Source organism: Plenodomus lingam (genome assembly GCF_022343315.1).
Source record: "Plenodomus lingam strain CAN1 chromosome Unknown contig_5, whole genome shotgun sequence".
In the NCBI taxonomy this organism is placed as follows: Eukaryota; Fungi; Ascomycota; class Dothideomycetes; order Pleosporales; family Leptosphaeriaceae; genus Plenodomus; species Plenodomus lingam.
Genome location: NW_027093957.1, coordinates 1,609,743 through 1,634,997, shown reverse-complemented (window position 1 = coordinate 1,634,997; position 25,255 = coordinate 1,609,743). Strand labels below are relative to the sequence as shown.

Here is a 25,255-nt window from a genome sequence, read left to right as displayed (position 1 = left end):
TTAACGCAATCTAACGCGATTCTTCTAAAGGTAATCTAGCACTACCTATAGGCCTAGAAGTCTAAGCCTATAGGCTTTGGTCGTTAGAAGTTCTAATAGCTATTCTAACTATAGAGTTATAGGGTTAGATAGCTACTAGAACTAAATTAGTAGCTTAAAATAGCAATAAGTGCAATATTCTTAAATACTATTACTAGCTAGGATAATGTTCTTCTTATAATATAACAACTTAGGTAGGTAGGGTATCTAAAAGGTATCCTATACGACTTAAAGGCATATAGGAGTGCGCGTCTATATAGAAAAGGATAAGATTCCTACACCTATAGGTCTTGTACAAAAGGACAAGAAGAACATGCCTATCCTAACTATAGGCGAGCTGTTCTCTATATATATTAGTGAGTCGGGCCTTTATCAGGCCTGGCTTGGCATGGAACAATAGGCAGACAATTCTACCTTATTGTTACACCTAGAAACCAGCTTACAGGTCCCTTTTCATCTATAGTATATCTTTGCTTTAGAGCTTAGATAACTTTATAAGCTTGGCTTGCGTAGTTTTAGTAATAGAGCAATATGATATTATCTACATAGTATATTAATAAGATACTATAATCTCTGTTAAAGAATAGGCATAGCTCCTCTTTAGAAGCAATAAGCTTATTCTCTTAGAGTGTAGTTAAGAGCTTGTTATACTATAATAATAGTAAGTCTTTTAATCTATATAGAGCTTGTTCAAGCTTAATACACTTCCTAGGTATTTAATATCCTTTAGGTAGCTTATAGATAACTATAGGGTGTTAATCCCTTAAGGCATTAAGGAAAGCTCTAACAACGTTATATTAATATATCTTAAGGTTAAACTTTACTCTAATAGCTATTATAGTCCTAAAGGTTTAAGCTACTAGGGTAGCTACGTAGGTTAAATAAATTAAGTTAGTAAGCTATAGATCTCCTCTTACTACTATCCTTGCTTTACACTTAATTAGGTAACTATCCTACTTAAGCTTATATATAAACACCTATTTAAGTAGGAGTAGATACTCTCCTATATTTAGCCTATTAATCTCCTCCTAGGTACTAGCCTTTAGCAGAGTATTAATTTCTTTATATACTACGTCTCTAAAAAACTATCCTATTTAGTAGTTATAGAGATCCTTCTATTATTTTAGCTCTTTTTATAGAGCGTCCTAGTGCGTATTTCTTTTAGGGTTTTTAGGAGATTTACTCCCTATTACTACTATAATTATAGCGTGGATTATAGTATTTAGTTTAGGATATACTAAAAGATTATATAAGGGATTTCTAATTAGATCTATATCTAATAGATCTATTACTATATATATCCCTACACTTATAGAGCCTCCTAGTAGTTTATTAGGGTCCTGTCCCTAAGCTTGCTTACTAACATGCGTTAGTAGAAGTCCTTTAACTTGCAGTTTTCTACTTCTTCTAGGAGCTCTAGGTGCCGCTTATAAGGGATCTGCAGGAGATACAGAATCTAGTCCTAAAGCAGGTAGGTAGGAGCTCTGCTTACTACCCCTATAAGAGCTAGATAGGGTGCCCTTACCTATCTCTGTGCTCTTATAGAGTGACCTACTAATAGCACTCTCCCCTCTAGGTCTTTCCTAGGAGCTACCTATTGTAGTGTTAAAGTAAGTTAGATTACTACTATCTTAGGTAGTAAGACCCTAATCTATAACCTATAAAGATCCTTTGTCTCCTATACTAAAGTTTAGTTCTAGTGTTAGTTTAGGAGTTTAGAGCCCTATTAGCTTAGGGGACTTTATATAGATCCTTTGTGCTAAGCTAGCTATACTTAGTACCCACGCTACAGGTGTCTGCTTAGGGGGTTGTGAATTACTAGGCTAGCTAGCCTAATTATCTACCTCCTCTAGCTCTACCCTACCCCCTAGCTCCTGCGCTAGGTTTAGTCCTCCTTACTTACTAGACTCCTTATATAACTCTACTATAATATAAAGTTAATTAAAGATATTAAGCTCTTTATATACTTCTCCTATATTATAGATCTTATCTTTACTAATAATATTAACTATTTTTAAGCTTCTAACTATTAAAGCTACTCTAGATCTTTCTCTTTATAAAAAAGATCCTTATTAAAGGTAAAATTCCACGTTATAAAAATCTAATTAAGTAAGGGGATCTATATCCTATATATATTAGATGCTCTGTATCCTACTAGATATCTAATATAACCCTAAGGGTTTACCTTAAAAATCCTCTTGTAACGCCTAGCTACTTAATCTCTATTAAGGGGGTAAGCTTAATAGCTATAGGCGTATATTCTGCTCTAATCAGGGCAGAGATTAGCAGTTCCCTCCCTTATCTACTCTAGTTGCTACTACCTAAAGTATCTAGTAAACTAACAATCTAGCACTTTATTAGGTAATATTATATTGTAAGCATAGGATAGGCTTATATTATAGAGCTAAGTTGCTGCTTTAACAATTTTAGGCTAGAGCTTTATTAGTAGGTTAGCTCTAATCCTTATTTTAATTAATTTTATTATAATCTCCTGCCCTACTCTTTCTACTCCTCTATTAGGTTTATAGTTATATATAGGTAAGCTCTTAATCTTAATACTATTATTAGCTACCTAGATCTAAAAGCAAGATTTACCACGCTATAGGAGCGTTACAACATTATTATCTTGTATAATCTTAACTATACTAAGCTTATATTAGTTAAGTATTAAACTCTTAAAATTTTTAAACACCTGTATATTCTTATTAAGGTTTTTAGCTTGTAGTAGATAGGTATAAAGCTTTCCTAAGTAGTTGCACTTTAATACTAAGATCTATTGCTTATAAGCTATACCTGTTAGCATGTTAAATAGATCTTATAATACCTAGTAGTATAGACGTAGTAATCTTTCCCTTAGTTATCTTAATATAACCTATTAGGCATGTGTAATAGCGTAGTGCTCGCATTTACTCCTAGGAGTTCCTTTAATCCTAATATTTATTACTAACTTAACTAGAGCTTTAAGCGCCTTAGGTCCTAAATAGCCTAATTATTAGTGCTAAAGCTCCTTACTATTATATCTTAGGTAAGTTGTCTAGGATTATTAGGGTTATTTAGGCACTATGCTTTAGATTATTAGATAAGGAGTAGAGGGCTTATATTCTAGAAAAGTTAAGTTAAACTTGCGTAGTAACTTAGCTAATACAACGCTCTTTTCTAATAATCTAAACTGCAAGGTGGCATCTAGCCTAAGGAACTAAACTCCTGCTTTAAGCAATTAAGCTTCTGATATAATATTTACATAAAAACCTTCTACTAACACCACGTTAGTAAGCACTAAATCTTCTGTTTTTAGACCTTTTAGTCTATTAAGAGTATTAGGGATTACTCTAGTCCCCCTGCCTAAGATTAGAAAAGCTTAAGTTCCTGCTTTAACTATCTTATATCTAACTAATCTAAATAAGCTTTTGTTATGGACTGGCCTTAAGGGAGAATGCAATAAGCGTTGATAATAGTATTTAGTATCTTAAAGGAGAGGTAAGCCCTCTACGCCTTTTTATAGGTGTGCAATGTGTTCGCTTAGTAGTAGTGTTAGACTTGGTCTATCTTGTTTTAGACCTAGGCTTAGGTATAAGCCTAAGCCCTTTATATACCCCTATCCTTCCCCTATAAACTATTATAAAGTTATCTTTCTAGGGGTTTAGGGTTATATCTTTGTCCCCTATAATCTATTTTAGGCTTTATTTCTATATATTCTTAGGTTTTATTATTATATCTTTGTGTTCCTTCCTAATTTATAATAGGCCTGTATATTAAGCAGTACGCGCGTGTAGTATCTATACTCTTATTTTAGTACCCTACTATAAAAGTTCTAATATAGCTATCCCCCCCTACTATAAATTTCCTAAACTTACTTTATTATATAATAGATTTTCCCTACTAATTAGCCCTCTCTCTACCCTTTCTATATTAATCCTGCCTATCTAGCCTCTATTATATCCTTGTCTACTACTACTAGTGCTAGTAGTAGGGATCTACTATAAGGCGGTTAGACCCTGCGCTAGGCCTACTAAGATAAGGTGCGTACTTCTAATATTCTCCCTATATTTCCTGCACTAACTTCTACTTAGCACACGTCTCCCTAAACATAGTTGCTTAGTAGCTTTATTATTTCTAGTAACTTAGATAATAAGGAATATAATAGTAGCTTTATAAAGCTACTTCCCTATAATTAGTGTATTAACTAGCTTTATCTTTTTAGCAAGTATAACTATTAGGAAGGTAGTAGTAAGTTCCGCTTAATTTTTAATTTTCTTTATAGCAAGTTCTAACTATATCTAGGGCGCTTATACAAGTCCTACTATTATGGCTATAAGACTTGTACTTAGTTAGAAGCTATCCTTACTAATAATCCTAACATTCGCTAAGCCCTCTATAACTAGCTTTAGTTTTATTATAGTTACTAGGAGGATTGCCTTTATATTGTAAAGAAGGGGACCCTTAGCACTTTTATATAGAAACCTACTAAAGGCACCTATTACTAGTTTATACTATAGTTCTACTAGCTCTACTATTATTTTAAGGATCTTACATTAAGGGCTTAAACTAATAATACTATTACTCTACTTACCCCTACTACCTACTTGCGCGCCTATAATTAGTATTAGCTTAGTACTATTATTCTATCTACTACTAGTGCTCTAGCGTTTCTACTTTAGTCTGCTATTACGCCTTTACGTAGTAGTTGTGGCAATAATAATATTATATAGCTTGCTACTACTACTAGTATTACCTTCTAGCGTATTAACTAGCGTATAAATAAGACCTAGGCCTAAACTAACCTTTATATTAATAAGCTTAAGAGCGCTGCTAAGTGTAGTACCTAAGGTATTAAGACTCTTATTATTAGTATTAATTTTCCCTTATTTCTTTTATATCTATTCTAATATTTATTTTCTTTAGGCCTAGGGTACTGCGCGTTAGTAAGCTATTAAAGCACTACCCTCCTCCTGCTACTACTACTGCTGCTACCTGTACTTGTTAACTAAGTTGTCCCCTACCTACGCTGCGCGCAAGTGTTACTACTATTACTAAGAGATATAGAGGCGTTAGAATAACATAAACAATAGTTTAGGGGGGGCTAAGGGGGAGTAGTTTTAGATAGTAATAGTATAGATACTGCTACCTAATTATTAGCTATATTATAAAACTTTAGTAGTAGGGCACTTTATAACAACTTAGGTAGGTAGGGCATCTAAAAGGTATCCTATACGACTTAAGGGCATATAGGAGTGCGCGTTAGTATAGAAAAGGATAAGATTCCTACACCTATAGGTCTTGTATAAAAGGACAAGAAGAACATGCCTATCCTAACTATAGGCGAGCTGTTCTCTATATATATTAGTAAGTTAGGCCTTTATTAGGCCTAACTTAGTATAGAATAATAGGTAGGTAATTCTACCTTATTATTACACTACCCCCTCCTATAGAGAAAGGATAGTCCCTATCCTTAGGATTAGGTTTAGATCCCTTATTAAAGAAGAGCTTTTTGCAAAATAAATCCACCTTTACCTCTACCTTTACCTTTACTTCTTCTTCCTAGGGCACAGACCCCTATCCCTAGCCTGCATATAACTAGCCCTCTACCTACTAACTTTCTTATTCCTATATCCCTAATTTTTTAATTATTTAACCTAATCTATTTAAAATCTAGTAAGTATTTAATCTATATAATTAAGCAGTTGCTAATCTAAATTAGAACCTTTAGCCATGCTAGTACTAGTACTACTAGGAGTCCTCCCTATTGCTTATCGCGCTCTCTATATAAGGGCAGTTAGGGCTCTAGCTAGGGGCAGGTTTAATAATTTTAATTTTAAGTTAAAGAATTCTAAGAAGTGCTAGTACTATATCTCCTAGAATAAGTATTGCAATCTAGTAAGTATCTAAGTCTAATAGGGTTCCTTTACTAATTCTAGCAGATTCCTTCTTTTATTAGCCTAGAGTACTCTACTCTTAGGGGTGCTCTAGATAAGTACTATAGCCTAGTAGCAAACCCTGCTAAAGGGGATAAGGATAAGGATACTATAGTTACTTATTAGAAGGATATTAAATAGTTTAAGGCTACTATTTAAGAAGCTACCTAAAACCTTACTAAGTGCGTTACTATTACTAATACTTAGACTAAGGGTATAGAAGCTACTAAGATCCTTATAGCTATATATTATACTACTATATCTAATTTATATTAGCTTTAGAATAGTATTTATAAGATAGTCTTAGTAGTTAGGGGCTTAATAAGGGCTATTAATAAACTTAAAGAGGAAATAGCACTAAATTAGGAGGCAACCTTTATAGTATAGGCTAAGATAAAGGCGCTTAATAAGAAGGCGTCTAAATTAGTTCTAGCTCCTACACCTACTCCTGCACCTGCTCCTGCACCTATTGCACTAGTTATCTAGAAGCTAGCTAAGAAGGGTGGTCTAGGTGCTATCTTAGCTAATATAGAGTCTAAACTAGGTTCTAATAGAGAGATAGATATAGAATAAAGAGGTTTCCTAGGGGTAGTGTCCTAGGAACCTTAAAGGTTCTAGGATAGTTCTAAATAGGATATAATAATAAATAGTAATAAGAATAATAGTAATAGATAGTAGTTAATAGATAATATATAGCTAAATAGGATATAAATTAGTTCTAATATTAGGTATAATTATTATAAAGTAATATTAGATCCTCCTTGCCCTTTTCCTAGGCTTAAATCTATTTTAGTAAGCTGCGTAGGGGACCTAGCTAATTTAGATACTATTAGTAGAATACCTGTAATTTATAGGGAGCACCTATAAAGTTAGAGGTAGGATACTAAATAGGATTAGGATTATATCTAACCTACTTAACCTTATATTTTAGCTTAGATTAATATAATTTGCTAGCTAGGATTTCTTCTACCTCCTATTCCTCTATACCTTATATAGGGGTACTAGGGGGTTTTAGAGCCTCTTATCTAGGTAATAGGTCTTAGGGATCTTTATATAGTATATTAGGAGAAAAAACGTTATAGATCTTAGAACTAGGTAGCAATTAGAGGCGATACGCGTTTCCTACTTGTCCTAATACCTTAAAGGGGCCTTCCTATTATTTAGATAGTTTTTAGCTAGGTTATAAAATAGCAAGATTAGTAGTAGATAGATAAATATAGTTACTAACCTTCTAGTTAACTAGATAGCAATAGCGATTAGTAGTAGAGCGTATTTAGTCTTAAGCTCTTTCTATATTTTCTTTAGTAATCTTCTAGGCGTTGTGTATCTAAGTAGCAAGGGATAAGGCGTCTATATAGTTTAGTTTCTCTAGTATAGTAGATAGGGTCTTTTCTAGTTTCTAATACTAACTTTACTTTAGTAAGGAACTAAAGAGGAGCTAATATAAAGCTATACTAATAGATAAATATAGAAGAGTACTTTAGGCACAGTCTATTATAGGTAGTAGGTTACTCTAGTTATCTTAGTAATAGGATATAAAAGGCCTTAGTCTCTAATTAATATACTTATTTATAATCTTAGTTTATCTATTAGTTTATTTATAGTAGGTAGTAGAGAGCTTAACTTTAGTGCCTATAATCTAATAGAATTTAGACTAGAAACTAGATATAAACTAAGGGCCTTAATTAGAAATAATAGTATCTAGAGTATGTCTAAATTAGTACACCTACTAAATAAATAAGGTAGCTATACCTTAGGCGTCTATAGTTTTGTAGCAAGGGATAGTAATAGCTTGCTTTAATAGGCGATTAATAATAACTATAATCTAATTATAACTATATTAATCCTAGGGAAAATCCTTAAAATTAATGCACAGGTGTTGCATTAGTAGACTAGGGATAGGAAGGGGGTAGAGCATGCTAGGGAGTTAGTGCTATCTTAGGTGCCCTCTCCTATATAGGATATAGTTCTAAATATAGCGTTTATAGGTAGTCTCTATACCTTTCTAGTAGTAATATTAGGCTAGAATCTAATAGGTTTTAGTAGCTAATAGGTAGGTAGTAGACACTTAATTATAAGCCTTACGAATTAGTCTAGTATATAGGACTAATGTAGCAGGCACGCAAAGTTAATCCTAGTAGAGAAGGAGTCTATTTTCTATCTAATAGTGCTTAGGCAACTCTAATTTTTCTATTAGGAATAAGGACCTATTTTCTTAGAGAAGAGTTTTAATAAGTTCTAGGGATCTAAGAGTTATAGGGTTCTAAACTACTATAATTAAAGCAAGGATTAGTAAGGAACGCTTAGCTAGGTAGTCTTGCGCTAAGTTAGAGTTAATTTAGGGGTGTAACCTATCTAGGGCAATTATTACTTATAAATAATTATCCCTTTAAGTAGTCTTAAGGTTAATTATATCCTATTCCCTTCTACTTAGGATATTAGCTTAGGCGTTGTAAGATCTAGGAGTATACTTAATTTAGAAGTTAAAGGGACTTATAACCTCTAGCTATCTAGCTTGCCTAGCACTAAGGACTTTAGTAGATATAAAGTACTCTAGTGCTCTATAGTCTATGTATACTCTAATAAGGTGCTAAGTACTTATTAGGTTAGCACGCTATTTCTTAAAGGCGCAGTTTATTGCAAATAATTCTTTATTATAGATTTCCTAGTTAAGTTTAGAACTAGTAAGGGTCTAACTAAAGAAGGATACAGGGTACTATTTCCTATTAGGATACTCCTATAAGAGGATAGCTATAATAACTCTATTAGAGGCGTCTATCTCTAGTTTTAGAGGGTACTTAGGATAGAAGTAAGCTAAGCTTAGGATTGCTAGCAGGGCATTCCTAAGCTAGTTAAAGGCTTGTTAGCATTCTAAAGTCTATACAAATAGGGTAGCAGGGCTCTAGAGAGTAGTTAAGGGCTTAGCTATCTTAGAGAAATTTTCTACAAATTGCTAGTAGAATCTAGTAAATCCTAGGAAGGACTTTACTCTAGTTATTGTCTTAGGAGCGGACTAGTTTTAGAGTACTTTAACTTTGTTAGGATCTACCTCTAAGCCTCTGTTAGTAAGGATATATCTAAGGTAATAGGTACAGGTTATATAGAATTCGCTTTTCTTAATATTAGCCTATAATCTAGCTAAATAAAGACGCTTAAGGACTTTTTAAATATAGTCCTTGTAAGTAGTAAGGTCTTTAGAGTAGATAAGGACATTATCTAGATAGGTAATATAGAAGTTATCTAAATAATCTATTAGTATATTATTTATATAGCGCTAATAGGTTACAGGTCTATTATATAGCCTAAATAGTACAACTTTGCATTTTTAGGCACTATACCTAGTGCAGAAGGTAGTGTACTCCTCTAAGTTAGGGTCTATTTAGATCTTATTAAAGGCAGCACAAATATCTAATTTTATAAAGATTTTTGCTTTAGCTAGCTAGGATAAAAGATTATCTATATAGGGTATTAGATACGCGTCCTTTTACGTTAAGCTATTAAGCTTATAGTAATCCACACAGATTCTAAGGGCTCTATTTAGCTTCTTAATATATAGGATAGGAGAGGTAAATAGGCTCTAACTAGTCTTAATAAAACCTTTCTATAGGTGCTCTTATATATATTCCTTAGTAGCCTAGAGTTCCTTAGTATTTTAATAGTAGAGGGGACTCTAGTAGTTTAGAAGGGGTTCCTCTAGGACTATCTTATAGTTATAAGGCTAGTAGATTAGAAGTTTATTAGCCTTAGCCTTGTTAAAGACGTCCTAATAGGAGTTATAGTTAGATAGGAGCTTCTAATCTAACAAGCTATAGTTAAGAGTATCCTATTTAGATAGGGTTTAGATCCTACGCTTAATCTTATACAGGCTAGTAGTAAAGAATTTATTAGAAGATTTTTTTATATTAAAATAGAAAGTATTAGCAGAAATAGTAGTAATTTAGAATTTTATAGGTAGGGTAATAGTTAGTAATTAGACTAGGGTAGGTAGCGTAATAGGTTTAGTAGCAGCCCTATAAGTAGCTAAAATTTTAAGTATACCACGTATCCTGTTAATTAAACTAGGACTATTTTAGTTCTAGTTCTCCTCTTAATCCTAAAGGGCGTCTCTTTGCAAGATATTGTGGGTAACTAGAGTAGACAGCACTTGCTAGTAGAGTCGTACTAGAATAGGAGGTGCGGGGTTGTAGGTTAGAGGATATTTCTCTAGCTAGATTAGTTAAGATTTATCTATATTAATTAGGATTTAGAACTATTTTAGCTAGTGTTATCTAATAATATAATCCTAAGAAGCTAAGTCTACTATTACAAAGGGGTAGTTATAAACCTTTTAGCTACTAACTATTATATAAAGCTAAATATAGTAGGCAACTAGTAACAAAATCTAATCCTAGAACCCTTTAATAGTAAGCTTGTATAGTAGCTTTTAGACAGGTACCCTAAGTATAGAAAAGATATTATAAGGAATTTTTAAATTAAGAAATAAATAACCTTAGGCCCTAGTATCTACTAAAGTGTTTAGGCAAACACTAGATCTATTAAGGTATAGGGTTATACGTGCAAGCAAATAGGAACTAACAAATAATTTAGTTAAGGAAAGGTTTAATAGGTTATATGAAGTTAGGCCTAGGAAGGAGGATCCTCCTAGGCGTTGTTATTTCCTATCTAATAGCTATCTAAATTAGTTAATTTAGTAGTTTCTTCTTCCTTAGAATTCTTAATAACCTATTCTATATCTATAGCCTAAATCCTAGGGGTTTTAGGGTAGTTACTAGAGAAGTGCCTAGGCTTTCTATAATTATAGTAAGTTACTAGCGTTCCTATTATAGTAGCGCTAGGAGTGGCTAGCGTAGTAGATAGGGGTTAATTATTTTAAGGGGTAGTGCCTTATTATTATAAGTAGGGCGTATAAGGTTTAGCTATTAAAGGTCTATTATAGGGTTTCTAATTAGCGTCTAAATAGGACTAGCTTCTAGAGTGTTAGAAGGGGGTTAGTCCTTTTCTAGATAATAGAGTAGTCTAGGTAGGAGTAGATAAGGTAGGGTATAGGTAGTGTTCTATATTAAAAGTAGTAAGATAATCTACTATAGTCTTAAAATTATTATACTAATTCTATTAGAAAGTAAGGTTTTGTATCCTTAGGGAAGGTATAATCTTTATCTAGAGGTAGTAATACTACTCTAATTAGGGTACTTCTCCTCTAATAGCAAGACTCTAGAATTATAACTTAAAAATAGGGAACGTCTCTATATTAGTTATATATAGGTAGTAAAATATAGTCTAACTCTTAGCTATCTTATTTCTAGTAATAAAGTAAGTTTAAAGGAGGGTAATTATTTCCTTAGCTTTTTAGAATTAAAGACTTAGGGAATTAGATAGGTAACGTGGCTCTAAGTATTCTCTTGCTAGTCCTAAGCAGTGTCCCTAGACTAACGCTATCTAAGCTCTAGAAGAGGGGTAGTAATTAGTATTAATCTCTAGCCTATCCTAAATAGATGCTTGCTATTATCTAAAAGTAGGATTAGCACTATTACTAAGTGTAGAGATATTTAGCATCTTTTTAGATTATCTTTTAGCTTTTATAGCATATACTATAGGGTTTAATATAGAAGCTAAAGACTAGCCTAGTTAGGTAGTACCTTATATCTCCTTATAGAGGGAGGTGTTATATAACTAATTAGTAAGTTACTTAACTTGTTCCTCTAACCTCTCCTTTTTAGATAGGGTTAATATATATTTATCTTCAAGGGAGGTGTTACTTTAAGATTTCCTAGGAGCACAAGGTACCTTAAGAGACAGATAGGAAGCAGGTCCTTCTAGGAGGGCGTTATTAATTAAGTCTTCCTTATCTAATTTCTTTCTATTAGTAAATAGGCTTTTAAAAGCAGCTAAAATAGATGCCCTTCCTTTGCCTTTATCTAATATTTTGTAGTTAATAAGAATAATAAATCTTTTCTTTTTTAGGGGGTTTAGTTATAGGAGGATATTAGCTTTGCCTCTAATTCCTCTAGGCTTTTAGTAGTCTCTAGGTCTCTACCTTAACACAATCTAACGCGATTTTTCTAAAGGTAATCTAGCACCACCTATAGGTCTAGAAGTCTAAGCCTATAGGCTTTAGTTGTTAGAAGTTCTAATAGCTATTCTAACTATAGAGTTGCAGGGTTAGATAGCTACTAGAACTAAATTAGTAGCTTAAAATAGTAATAAGTGCAATATTCTTAAATACTATTACTAGCTAGGATAATGTTCTTCTTATAATATAACAACTTAGGTAGGTAGGGTATCTAAAAGGTATCCTATATAACTTAAGGGTATATACAAGTGCGCGTTAGTATAGAAAAGGATAAGATTCCTACACCTATAGGTCTTATACAAAAGGATAAGAAGAACATGCCTATCCTAACTATAGGTGAGCTGTTCTCTATATACATTAGTAAGTCAGGCCTAACTTAGGCCTAACTTGGCATAGAATAATAGGCAGGCAATTCCGCCTTATTGTTACACACTTGCTTAGAGTGTTATAAGGATAAATAAAAGATCTCTATAATACCTTTCTACTTCTTAATTATAATAAAGGTCTAAGTTATTATTCTAGTTTCCTTTTACCCTTACTTCTTAGCTTTTATATATATTAGGCTATTATTATATATAGTATCCCTATACTATTCCTTAAACCTATCTAGAGCCTTAGTATCCTGCACTACCTCTAGTAGGTGCTATATTAGATTAATATACCCCTTCTATTTTACTAGGACTTAACACTTCCCTTTTCCTCTTATATTCTTTATATAAAGGATCTCTTCTACTTCCTATTTACCTAGCATTATATCTTTATTTTCTAAAGTAACTATTAGACCTAGTTATAAGTCCTAAAGCTTCTAGCTTAGTAGCAGGTTATTAGTAGCTCTCTCTAGTAGATCTATATATATAGTCTTATATAAGCTCCCTAGTAAGTCTAATACTACTATAAGTAAAGTAGGGACTTCTATTACTTTATACTTTACCTATAGCTAGTTAAACTTTTTACTTAGTTAGTTTATCTTTATATTACGCATTGCAAACTAAACTATATTGCCTTTTAGGAACTTTTTAGCTAGGCGTTAGGACTAGTTTATTACTTCCTATTATTATTGCTATTAGAATATAATAGTAGCTTATACTAGCTCCCTACCCCTCTATAGGTGTAATAAGAACGCTATAGCCTCTCTATAAGGATTCTTAGGCTTTACTAGTAGTAAGATTAACTTTTATAGCGTGTCTATAGTATACCTATTTAAAAGCAGATTTAGGCTAATACTAATTATACTAGAGTCCCTATTATTAAGTGCAAGTTAGCAGGCTAGCAGGTAGTTAGGCTAGTTAGTCTGCTTAAAGCATACTATTATACGCAGCACCACCTACACTTCTTAGTTTACCTACTCTATCCTGCTGTCTATCTAGGGGTGGTATATAGTAGATAGTAACTAGTTTATCTTTATTATCTAGTATAATATTATCTAGAAGGATCCTAACTAGTCTAAGCCTTAGTTAGTAATAATAGAGGATAGGAAGCCCTAGAACTACTACTAGTTGTCCTAGAAGATCCTTGCGCAATAATTAGCTACTATAGAGACTATTGCTTTAAGCTAAATATATTTAGATAATCTGTTAGTAATAACTAATAGGGACTAGAGTTTACTATTATCTTTTGTAGGTAGGTTAACTATAAAATCTACAGATATTTAGGACTAGTATTATAATGCGACTAGTATAGGTTATAATAGACCCTATTAGCGCTTCTAGGAGATATAAGCACTATAACAATAGTAGTTTTAAATATACCACGTAACGTCTCCTAATATTCTATCCTAATAGTAGTTGCGGCGTAGTATTTAAAATATTATATTCTTTCTTAGATATCCTACTAAACCTAATTTATATACTTGCTATATAATAGTAGTTATAAGGGGTTCCTATATTAGTAACTAAATAACGCCCCTCTAAAGCAAAGTGCTATATACGCTAATTGTATAGTCCCTAATCTATTACTTTATATTAGCTAAAACTAGGAAAGACCTAGCGCCTTTCTACACTATATTAAGACGCACATAATATATCTTATCTTCTAATACTACTTTGTCCTATAGTGTCTGTATATATAGGTTAGCGAAGAGGCTAGCGCCCTTTAGTAACTTAGACGCCTCCTCTACTTCTAACACTATAACCTAAATTAATTTAGGGCGCATTACTAACTATGTAACAATAAGGCAGAATTGCCTGCCTATTGTTCTATGCCAAGTTAGGCCTAATAAAGGCCCGAATACTAATGTATATAGAGAACAGCTCACCTATAGTTAGAATAGGTATATTCTTCTTGTCCTTTTATACAAGACCTATAGGTGTAGGAATCTTATCCTTTTCTATACTAACGCGCACTCCTATATGCCCTTAAGTTATATAGGATACCTTTTATATACCCTACCTACCTAAGTTGTTATATTATAAGAAGAATATTATCCTAGCTAGTAATAGTATTTAAGAATATCGCACTTGTTATTATTTTAAGCTACTAATTTAGTTCTAGTAGCTATCTAACCCTGCAACTCTATAGTTAGAATAGCTATTAGAACTTCTAACAACTAAAGCCTATAGGCTTAGACTTCTAGACCTATAGGTGGTGCTAGATTACCTTTAGAAAAATCGCGTTAGATTGTGTTAAGGTAGAGACCTAGAGACTACTAAAAGCCTAGAGGAATTAGAGGCAAAGCTAATATCCTCCTATAACTAAACCCCCTAAAAAAGAAAAGATTTATTATTCTTATTAACTACAAAATATTAGATAAAGGCAAAGGAAGGGCATCTATTTTAGCTGCTTTTAAAAGCCTATTTACTAATAGAAAGAAATTAGATAAGGAAGACTTAATTAATAACGCCCTCCTAGAAGGACCTGCTTCCTATCTGTCTCTTAAGGTACCTTGTGCTCCTAGGAAATCTTAAAGTAACACCTCCCTTAAAGATAAATATATATTAACCCTATCTAAAAAGGAGAGGTTAGAGGAACAAGTTAAGTAACTTACTAATTAGTTATATAACACCTCCCTCTATAAGGAGATATAAGGTACTACCTAACTAGGCTAGTCTTTAGCTTCTATATTAAACCCTATAGTATATGCTATAAAAGCTAAAAGATAATCTAAAAAGATGCTAAATATCTCTACACTTAGTAATAGTGCTAATCCTACTTTTAGATAATAGCAAGCATCTATTTAGGATAGGCTAGAGATTAACGCTAATTACTACCCCTCTTCTAGAGCTTAGATAGCGTTAGTCTAGGGACACTACTTAGCACTAGCAAGAGAATACTTAGAGCTATATTACCTATCTAATTCCCTAAGTCTTTAATTCTAAAAAGCTAAGGAAATAATTACCCTCCTTTAAACTTACTTTATTACTAGAAATAAGATAGCTAAGAGTTAGACTATATTTTACTACCTATATATAACTAATATAGAGACGTTCCCTATTTTTAAGTTATAATTCTAGAGTCTTGCTATTAGAGGAGAAGTACCCTAATTAGAGTAGTATTACTACCTCTAGATAAAGATTATACCTTCCCTAAGGATACAAAACCTTACTTTCTAATAGAATTAGTATAATAATTTTAAGACTATAGTAGATTATCTTACTACTTTTAATATAGAACACTACCTATACCCTACCTTATCTACTCCTACCTAGACTACTCTATTATCTAGAAAAGGACTAACCCCCTTCTAACACTCTAGAAGCTAGTCCTATTTAGACGCTAATTAGAAACCCTATAATAGACCTTTAATAGCTAAACCTTATACGCCCTACTTATAATAATAAGGCACTACCCCTTAAAATAATTAACCCCTATCTACTACGCTAGCTACTCCTAGCGCTACTATAATAGGAACGCTAGTAACTTACTATAATTATAGAAAGCCTAGGCACTTCTCTAGTAACTACCCTAAACCCCCTAGGATTTAAGCTATAGATATAGAATAGGTTATTAAGAATTCTAAGGAAGAAGAAACTACTAAATTAACTAATTTAGATAGCTATTAAATAGGAAACAATAACGCCTAGGAGGATCCTCCTTCCTAGGCCTAACTTAATATAACCTATTAAACCTTTCCTTAACTAAATTATTTATTAGTTCCTATTTACTTATACGTATAACCCTATGCCTTAATAGATCTAGTGTTTGCCTAAACACTTTAGTAGATACTAGGGCCTAAGGTTATTTATTTCTTAATTTAAAAATTCCTTATAATATCTTTTCTATACTTAGGGTACCTGTCTAAAAGCTACTATACAAGCTTACTATTAAAGGGTTCTAGGATTAGATTTTGTTACTAGTTGCCTACTATATTTAGCTTTATATAATAGTTAGTAGCTAAAAGGTTTATAACTACCCCTTTGTAATAGTAGACTTAGCTTCTTAGGATTATATTATTAGATAACACTAGCTAAAATAGTTCTAAATCCTAATTAATATAGATAAATCTTAACTAATCTAGCTAGAGAAATATCCTCTAACCTACAACCCCGCACCTCCTATTCTAGTACGACTCTACTAGCAAGTGCTGTCTACTCTAGTTACCTACAATATCTTACAAAGAGACGCCCTTTAGGATTAAGAGGAGAACTAGAACTAAAACAGTCCTAGTTTAATTAATAGGATACGTAGTATACTTAAAATTCTAGCTACTTATAGGGCTACTACTAAACCTATTACGCTACCTACCCTAGTCTAATTACTAACTATTACCCTACCTATAAAATTCTAAATTACTACTATTTCTACTAATACTTTCTATTTTAATATAAAAAAATCTTCTAATAAATTCTTTACTACTAGCCTATATAAGATTAAGCGTAGGATCTAAACCCTATCTAAATAGGATACTCTTAACTATAGCTTGTTAGATTAGAAGCTCCTATCTAACTATAACTCCTATTAGGACGTCTTTAACAAGGCTAAGGCTAATAAACTTCTAATCTACTAGCCTTATAACTATAAGATAGTCCTAGAGGAACCCCTTCTAAACTACTAGAGTCCCCTCTACTATTAAAATACTAAGGAACTCTAGGCTACTAAGGAATATATATAAGAGCACCTATAGAAAGGTTTTATTAAGACTAGTTAGAGCCTATTTACCTCTCCTATCCTATATATTAAGAAGCTAAATAGAGCCCTTAGAATCTGTGTGGATTACTATAAGCTTAATAGCTTAACGTAAAAGGACGCGTATCTAATACCCTATATAGATAATCTATTATCCTAGCTAGCTAAAGTAAAAATCTTTACTAAGCTAGATATTTATGCTACCTTTAATAAGATCTAAATAGACCCTAACTTAGAGGAGTACACTACTTTCTACACTAGGTATAGTACCTATAAATACAAAGTCCTACTATTTAGGCTATATAATAGACCTGCAACCTATTAGCGCTATATAAATAATATACTAATAGATTATATAGATAACTTCTATATTGCCTATCTAGATAATATCCTTATCTACTCTAAAGACCTTACTACTTATAAGGACTATATTTAAAAAGTCCTTAAGCGTCTTTATTCTACTAGATTATAGGCTAATATTAAGAAAAGCAAATTCTATATAACCTGTACCTATTACCTTAGATATATCCTTACTAATAGAGGCTTAGAGGTAGATCCTAACAAAGTTAAGGTACTCTAAAACTAGTCCGCTCCTAAGATAATAACTAGAGTAAAGTCCTTCCTAGGATTTACTAGATTCTACTAGCAATTTGTGGAAAATTTCTCTAAGATAGCTAAGCCCTTAACTACTCTCTAGAGCCCTGCTACCCTATTTATATAGACTTTAGAATACTAATAAGCCTTTAACTAGCTTAGGAATGCCCTGCTAGTAATCCTAAGCTTAGCTTACTTCTATCCTAAGTACCCTCTAAAACTAGAGATAGACGCCTCTAATAGAGTTATTATAGCTATCCTCTTATAGGAGCATCCTAATAGGAAATAGTACCCTATATCCTTCTTTAGTTAGACCCTTACTAGTTCTAAACTTAACTAGGAAATCTATAATAAAGAATTATTTGCAATAAACTGCGCCTTTAAGAAATAGCGTGCTAACCTAATAAGTACTTAGCACCTTATTAGAGTATACATAGACTATAGAGCACTAGAGTACTTTATATCTACTAAAGTCCTTAGTGCTAGGCAAGCTAGATAGCTAGAGGTTATAAGTCCCTTTAACTTCTAAATTAAGTATACTCCTAGATCTTACAACGCCTAAGCTAATATCCTAAGTAGAAGGGAATAGGATATAATTAACCTTAAGACTACTTAAAGGGATAATTATTTATAAGTAATAATTACCCTAGATAGGTTACACCCCTAAATTAACTCTAACTTAGCGCAAGACTACCTAGCTAAGTGTTCCTTACTAATCCTTGCTTTAATTATAGTAGTTTAGAACCCTATAACTCTTAAATCCCTAGAACTTATTAAAACTCTTCTCTAAGAAAATAGGTCCTTATTCCTAATAGAAAAATTAGAGTTACCTAAGCACTATTAGATAGAAAATAGACTCCTTCTCTACTAGGATTAACTTTGCGTGCCTACTAGATTAGTCCTATATACTAGACTAATTCGTAAGGCTTATAATTAAGTGTCTACTACCTACCTATTAGCTACTAAAACCTATTAGATTCTAGCCTAATATTACTACTAGAAAGGTATAGAGACTACCTATAAACGCTATGTTTAGAACTATATCCTATATAGGAGAGGGCACCTAAGATAGCACTAACTCCCTAGCATACTCTACCCCCTTCCTATCCCTAGTCTACTAATACAACACCTGTGCATTAATTTTAAGGATTTTCCCTAGGATTAATATAGTTATAATTAGATTATAGTTATTATTAATCGCCTATTAAAGCAAGCTATTACTATCCCTTGCTACAAAACTATAGACGCCTAAGGTATAGCTACCTTATTTATTTAGTAGGTGTACTAATTTAGATATACTCTAGATACTATTATTTCTAATTAAGGCCCTTAGTTTATATCTAGTTTCTAGTCTAAATTCTATTAGATTATAGGCACTAAAGTTAAGCTCTCTACTACCTACTATAAATAAACTAATAAATAAACTAAGATTATAAATAAGTATATTAATTAGAGACTAAGGCCTTTTATATCCTATTACTAAGATAACTAGAGTAACCTACTACCTATAATAGACTGTGCCTAAAGTACTCTTCTATATTTATCTATTAGTATAGCTCTATATTAGCTCCTCTTTAGTTCCTTACTAAAGTAAAGTTAGTATTAGAAACTAGGAAAGACCCTATCTACTATACTAGAGAAACTAAACTATATAGACGCCTTATCCCTTGCTACTTAGATGTATAACGCCTAGAAGATTACTAAAGAAAATATAGAAAGAGCTTAAGACTAAATACGCTCTACTACTAATTACTATTACTATCTAGTTAACTAGAAGGTTAGTAACTATATTTATTTATCTACTACTAATCTTGCTATTTTATAACCTAGCTAAAAACTGTCTAAATAATAGGAAGGTCCCTTTAAGGTATTAGAACAAGTAGGAAACGCGTATTGCCTCTAATTACTACCTAGTTCTAAGATCTATAACGTTTTCTCTCTAGATATACTATATAAAGATCCCTAAGACCTATTACCTAGATAAGAGGCTCTAAAACCCCCTAGTACCCCTATATAAGGTATAGAGGAATAGGAGGTAGAAGAAATCCTAGCTAGCAAATTATATTAATCTAAGCTAAAATATAAGGTTAAGTAGGTTAGATATAATCCTAATCCTATTTAGTATCCTACCTCTAACTTTATAGGTGCTCCCTATAAATTACAGGTATTCTACTAATAGTATCTAAATTAGCTAGGTCCCCTACACAGCTTACTAAAATAGATTTAAGCCTAGGAAAAGGGTAAGGAGGATCTAATATTACTTTATAATAATTATACCTAATATTAGAACTAATTTATATCCTATTTAGCTATATATTATCTATTAACTACTATCTATTACTATTATTCTTATTACTATTTATTATTATATCCTATTTAGAACTAACCTAGAACCTTTAAGGTTCCTAGGACACTACCCCTAGGAAACCTCTTTATTCTATATCTATCTCTCTATTAGAACCTAGTTTAGACTCTATATTAGCTAAGATAGCACCTAGACCACCCTTCTTAGCTAGCTTCTAGATAACTAGTGCAATAGGTGCAGGAGCAGGTGCAGGAGTAGGTGTAGGAGCTAGAACTAATTTAGACGCCTTCTTATTAAGCGCCTTTATCTTAGCCTATACTATAAAGGTTGCCTCCTAATTTAGTGCTATTTCCTCTTTAAGTTTATTAATAGCCCTTATTAAGCCCCTAACTACTAAGACTATCTTATAAATACTATTCTAAAGCTAATATAAATTAGATATAGTAGTATAATATATAGCTATAAGGATCTTAGTAGCTTCTATACCCTTAGTCTAAGTATTAGTAATAGTAACGCACTTAGTAAGGTTTTAGGTAGCTTCTTAAATAGTAGCCTTAAACTATTTAATATCCTTCTAATAAGTAACTATAGTATCCTTATCCTTATCCCCTTTAGCAGGGTTTGCTACTAGGCTATAGTACTTATCTAGAGCACCCCTAAGAGTAGAGTACTCTAGGCTAATAAAAGAAGGAATCTGCTAGAATTAGTAAAGGAACCCTATTAGACTTAGATACTTACTAGATTGCAATACTTATTCTAGGAGATATAGTACTAGCACTTCTTAGAATTCTTTAACTTAAAATTAAAATTATTAAACCTACCCCTAGCTAGAGCCCTAACTACCCTTATATAGAGAGCGCGATAAGTAATAGGGAGGACTCCTAATAGTACTAGTACTAGCATAGCTAAAGGTTCTAATTTAGATTAGTAACTATTTAATTATATAGATTAAATACTTACTAGATTTTAGATAGATTAGGTTAAATAATTAAAAAATAGGGGATATAGGAATAAGAAAGTTAGTAGGTAGAGGGCTAGTTATATACAGGCTAGGGATAGGGGTCTATACCCTAGGAAGAAGAAGTAAAGGTAAAGGTAGAGGTAAAGGTGGATTTATTTTGCAAAAAGCTCTTCTTTAATAAGGGATCTAAACCTAATCCTAAGGATAGGGACTATCCTTTCTCTATAGGAGGGGGTAGTATAATAATAAGGTAGAATTACCTACCTATTATTCTATACTAAGTTAGGCCTAATAAAGGCCTAACTTACTAATATATATAGAGAATAGCTCGCCTATAGTTAGGATAGGTATATTCTTCTTATCCTTTTATACAAGACCTATAGGTGTAGGAATCTTATTCTTTTCTATATAGACGCGCACTCCTATATGCCTTTAAGTCGTATAGGATACCTTTTTGGATGCCCTACCTACCTAAGTCGTTACATCCTGTAACAAAGATTAAATTAAATTCTACTATCTAGACCTACCTATAGGGTAGTAGCCCTTATATAAACAACTATAAGAGATTATACGCGCAGCCTAGGACTTAATTACACCTAATTAGCTCTAATTACTAGTAAATAGTATAAGGGCTCGCTACTAGGCAGTAATTAAAGCCTAGGGTAGGCACACTAAGTATTAAGAAACTTTAAGAAATAAATATATTACTGTATCACCCTAATCTAGTATAGTTAGATACAGGGGTGGCTTAGGCGCCCCACAGGGGAGCACTTTTGCCTGATACCATAGTATGATGTTGTATGTAAGTACAGCCGAAGTACGATCAAGATATACGAACGCCAGTAATCATAGTACGCGTTCTAAGTTCTGCACATGTGCATCTTCATTTCCTGCTACGACTCTGTCTGGGTATGGTGAGCGCTAACCAAGGATCAGCGTTGGGGAGGGTTGGCCCGGGTCATTGCAGCAATAGAGAAAGTACCGATCGGTAAGTTAAGAGAAAGGGGTTCTGCGCTAAAACTTCACTAATACTCTGGCCATAACCTTTCTGTCTTATACTAGTCAGTGCAGATGATGTTCTCCAAAAAAGTCAATGTACATGCGGCTAATCGTTGCCTAGAATAGTGAGCACAGTGTGCTCCGATACGGTATACGGCGCTAACCTCCCCAAGTTAGCATGGCGGCTGCTCCAAAAACAGAGCCACATCCCAGGAGGTGTACAGTATCCTCCAGTTTTCCCATCATCCTTGGTTGAGCTTTGGGCATGCCCTCCAGAGCACCCATAAGCAGAAGTCTCAGGGAACGCGCATTGTGGCTTTGTGGCTTCTGTCGCTTCTACCTAAGCCCTGCCCGTCGTGCCCATATAAGACTGTGGACCATTTGGGCGTGAGTACTACCGGTAGGGCAGTAGCTTGTAGCGGTACACACAATATAGGGCCGGCCGTACGTAGATACATCGGTCCGAGTTGGAATTCAAGGCAAGTCGGTATAAAGAGGTATCTGCACTGGAAGAAGGGAATGATTTGCGCAGCTCAATCACGTTCTTTTTTATTCTTTCTCTTTGTGGCTGCCCACAACCACGTCCTACGATGGTTTTCCAGACAGTTTCAACGTATGGAGCCTCCATATCGCTTCTTATATCTCTATCAGGAACAGCATTCGCTGTACCTGCAGCCACGGCCCACGGTATTGGCCAATTCCCTCCGGCAAGCAGTACGCCATCGTCGATTGACTGGAAACCATGCCCCCCTGACTGGAGACGATTCCTCCGATGTGCCAATTTCTCTGTCCCTGTAGATTGGGAAAAGCCACACGGCGAACACTTCAACCTGGGACTTGTCAAGATGTCCGCTTGGAAAACGGATCTAACCGAACCAAATAGGACCCTCACTAGAATCGGATCTCTGTTCCTGAATTATGGAGGGCCGGGCGCGAGTGGAATAGCAGCCATTCGCGATTTCGCAGATCGTGGATCGAATGTACCTCAAAGCATATTTGAGTCGTTCGATCTTATCGGTCTAGATCCAAGAGGTGTTGGATTGAGCAATGGCATTTCATGTAACAATAAGATACACGCAGAGAATGTTGCTTACGCTCCTCAGAATGAGGAAGAGTTCAACAAGATGGTTGATAAGAACAGAAGATACGCAGAGTCTTGCCGAGAGCTTACTGGGCCGTTGTTTGAGCACTTGGATACTATCAGGTAATCTCTCACTCTCTTCATTTGTGCACTCTTCTCGCTGACCAAAACCAAGCGTTGCGAAAGATTTCGAGGCTGTCCGTGTAGCTTTGAACGATGGGCCAATGAACTTTCTTGGCATGTCGTACGGAACAATGATCGGCGCTCAGTATGCAGCCCTGTTTCCTGACAACATTCGCACTCTAGCCCTCGACAGCGTCCTGCTGCACTCGCCGAATGAAACAATGATGCTTCTTGACGAGGCGACAAGCATCGGCCTTGCGTCGAAAGCTTACTTCGAATGGGCCAGTACTTCTGAGGTCTCTGAGCTCAGAGGTCAAGATGTCGAAGCAATGTACAATGCGGTGCTCGCGAACGCAACAGAGAAGCCTATCCCTGTACCCGATTGCCCTAACAACAATGAGTGCACCACCTTCGTGACAGCTCCCAACATAGCTTCCAGTATACGTGGTTACCTCGGTTTCCCTATGTTGAAACCTGGACAGATCGGAGGGAGTTACGCAGCACTCTCGAGAGCCTTCATTAATGCGACCGAAGGTAATGGCTCCGGATTCATCCGTTCGAACGGTCCTGACGCCTTCCTCGCCATCGGCTGTCTCGACTGGGTACACTCGGCAACTTCCGTGTCCGATCTGCTCGCCAAGCAAGCACTGTTGAAACAGTATGCACCCATCTCAGGCACTGCACCAGGAATGTGGGACTTGCAAACCAAATGCATTGGCTGGCCATACAAGGTCAAGAATCCTCCAAAGAAACTCCACATCAAGACCGATGCTACGATACTGGTCACAAATGGAATCAATGATGCTGCCACGCCTATGGTATGGGCCCAAGGCCTCATGGAACAGCTTGAGAATGCCGTATTTGTTACCAGAAAAGCTGGAGGACATATAGGTTTCAACAAGGGTGGCGCGACAACCGAACTCATCGCCGACTATCTGGTCAGTAGTATAGCTCCCGAGGCTGGCATCACACTAGATAACTAAAGAATTATTCACACTTTTCATTTGTACCTTCGACCTTTTACATTCAGCTTCGGTCGAAGGAAGTATTTTTTGTTTATGGACTAAGTACTTGGTTAGGTCTATTCTAGAATGGAGACGAAGTGTTGATAGAGCTTTTGGATACAATATGATTTCAACTGTCTCTCAGCTTGAACATGGAAAGTATCCAAAACCCCCATCAACACTTCGCCTCCATTCTAGAATAGACCTAGCCAAAGCCCAAAAACCCAATCCATCCCATACCCCTGGAACAAGCAACCCTCATTTCAACGAGCGAAACCCAAACATACCACGCTTAGACTCCTCAAACCCCAAACTATCAGTACTAAACTTACTCACTAGCTGCGGTCTCGCAGTCCGACATCCACCAGACTCCAAACACTGCTCCCGCACCGCCTCAACTCCACAATGAACACGACGCTCACCACGTGGCGGCGAACTTGCAGACGCATCAAGCGGCGCAACATCACCTCGCATACCATCATGTACCCGCCACGCCGCATTCACCACCCGATCCGCACGCGCCTGCTCCGCATCGTACAGCTCGTCATCGCGCGCCCACTTGCTGTTAAACTCGTTAATATAGCGCTGTGGAATCGGTTCCTGATACCTACGTGACTTGTGCGTAGTGGTGTCGCGCCGTTGGGCCTGTTCGTAGCGTTCGTCTGTGAAGTCGAAACCAGGGGTTAGAGCTCGGCGCGTTGCATTTTTCACCTGGGAGATTTGGAGGCGGTGTGAGGGGGAAAGGTGGGTGGTTTGGTAGGGGGTTGGAGTGTGGGGGGTGGTGGTGGTGGTGGAGCAAGATGAGATGCTGTGTTTGTGGGAGAGGTGGGATTCTATTTGGCTGCGGCGTTGGCGTTTGACGAGATCGCGGTATTCGTCGCTGGGGAGGCCGGTGGATCGGGGGGTTGTGAGGTGTGTGGGGGAGTGTGAGGTGGAGTTGGAGACTTTCGAGGAAAGGGTGTGGTTTGAAGTCATTGTGGACGTTGAGATTGGTATGACAAGAAGGTTTGTTGGAAGTCTCGAGGATAGTCTCGTGAGGTGGTTGTATCTGAGATATCTCGTCTTCCTATCTTCCTGCTGCTGTCTTGGTCAGTGGTGAGTGGATG

General features: G+C 35.0%; 3 protein-coding genes across 3 annotated transcripts; 2 read left to right on the top strand and 1 right to left on the bottom strand.

The window, feature by feature from the left end:
* Positions 1-22,531: 22,531 nt before the first annotated feature.
* Positions 22,532-23,149, top strand: IAQ61_009195 (uncharacterized protein; the record flags this gene model as incomplete). The annotated part of the gene is made up of 1 exon (XM_003836819.2): positions 22,532-23,149. The coding sequence occupies one exon, from the start codon at positions 22,532-22,534 to the stop codon at positions 23,147-23,149; it is 618 nt and encodes a 205-aa protein (XP_003836867.2).
* Positions 23,150-23,246: 97 nt separating this feature from the next.
* IAQ61_009194 (uncharacterized protein) lies at positions 23,247-24,128 on the top strand (the record flags this gene model as incomplete). Its single annotated transcript, XM_066098297.1, has 1 exon — positions 23,247-24,128. The coding sequence occupies one exon, from the start codon at positions 23,247-23,249 to the stop codon at positions 24,126-24,128; it is 882 nt and encodes a 293-aa protein (XP_065951936.1).
* A 279-nt stretch (positions 24,129-24,407) lies between these two features.
* On the bottom strand, positions 24,408-25,124 carry IAQ61_009193 (uncharacterized protein; the record flags this gene model as incomplete). Its single annotated transcript, XM_066098296.1, has 1 exon — positions 24,408-25,124. One exon carries the CDS (start codon positions 25,122-25,124, stop codon positions 24,408-24,410), a length of 717 nt encoding a protein of 238 aa, XP_065951935.1.
* Positions 25,125-25,255: the final 131 nt, after the last annotated feature.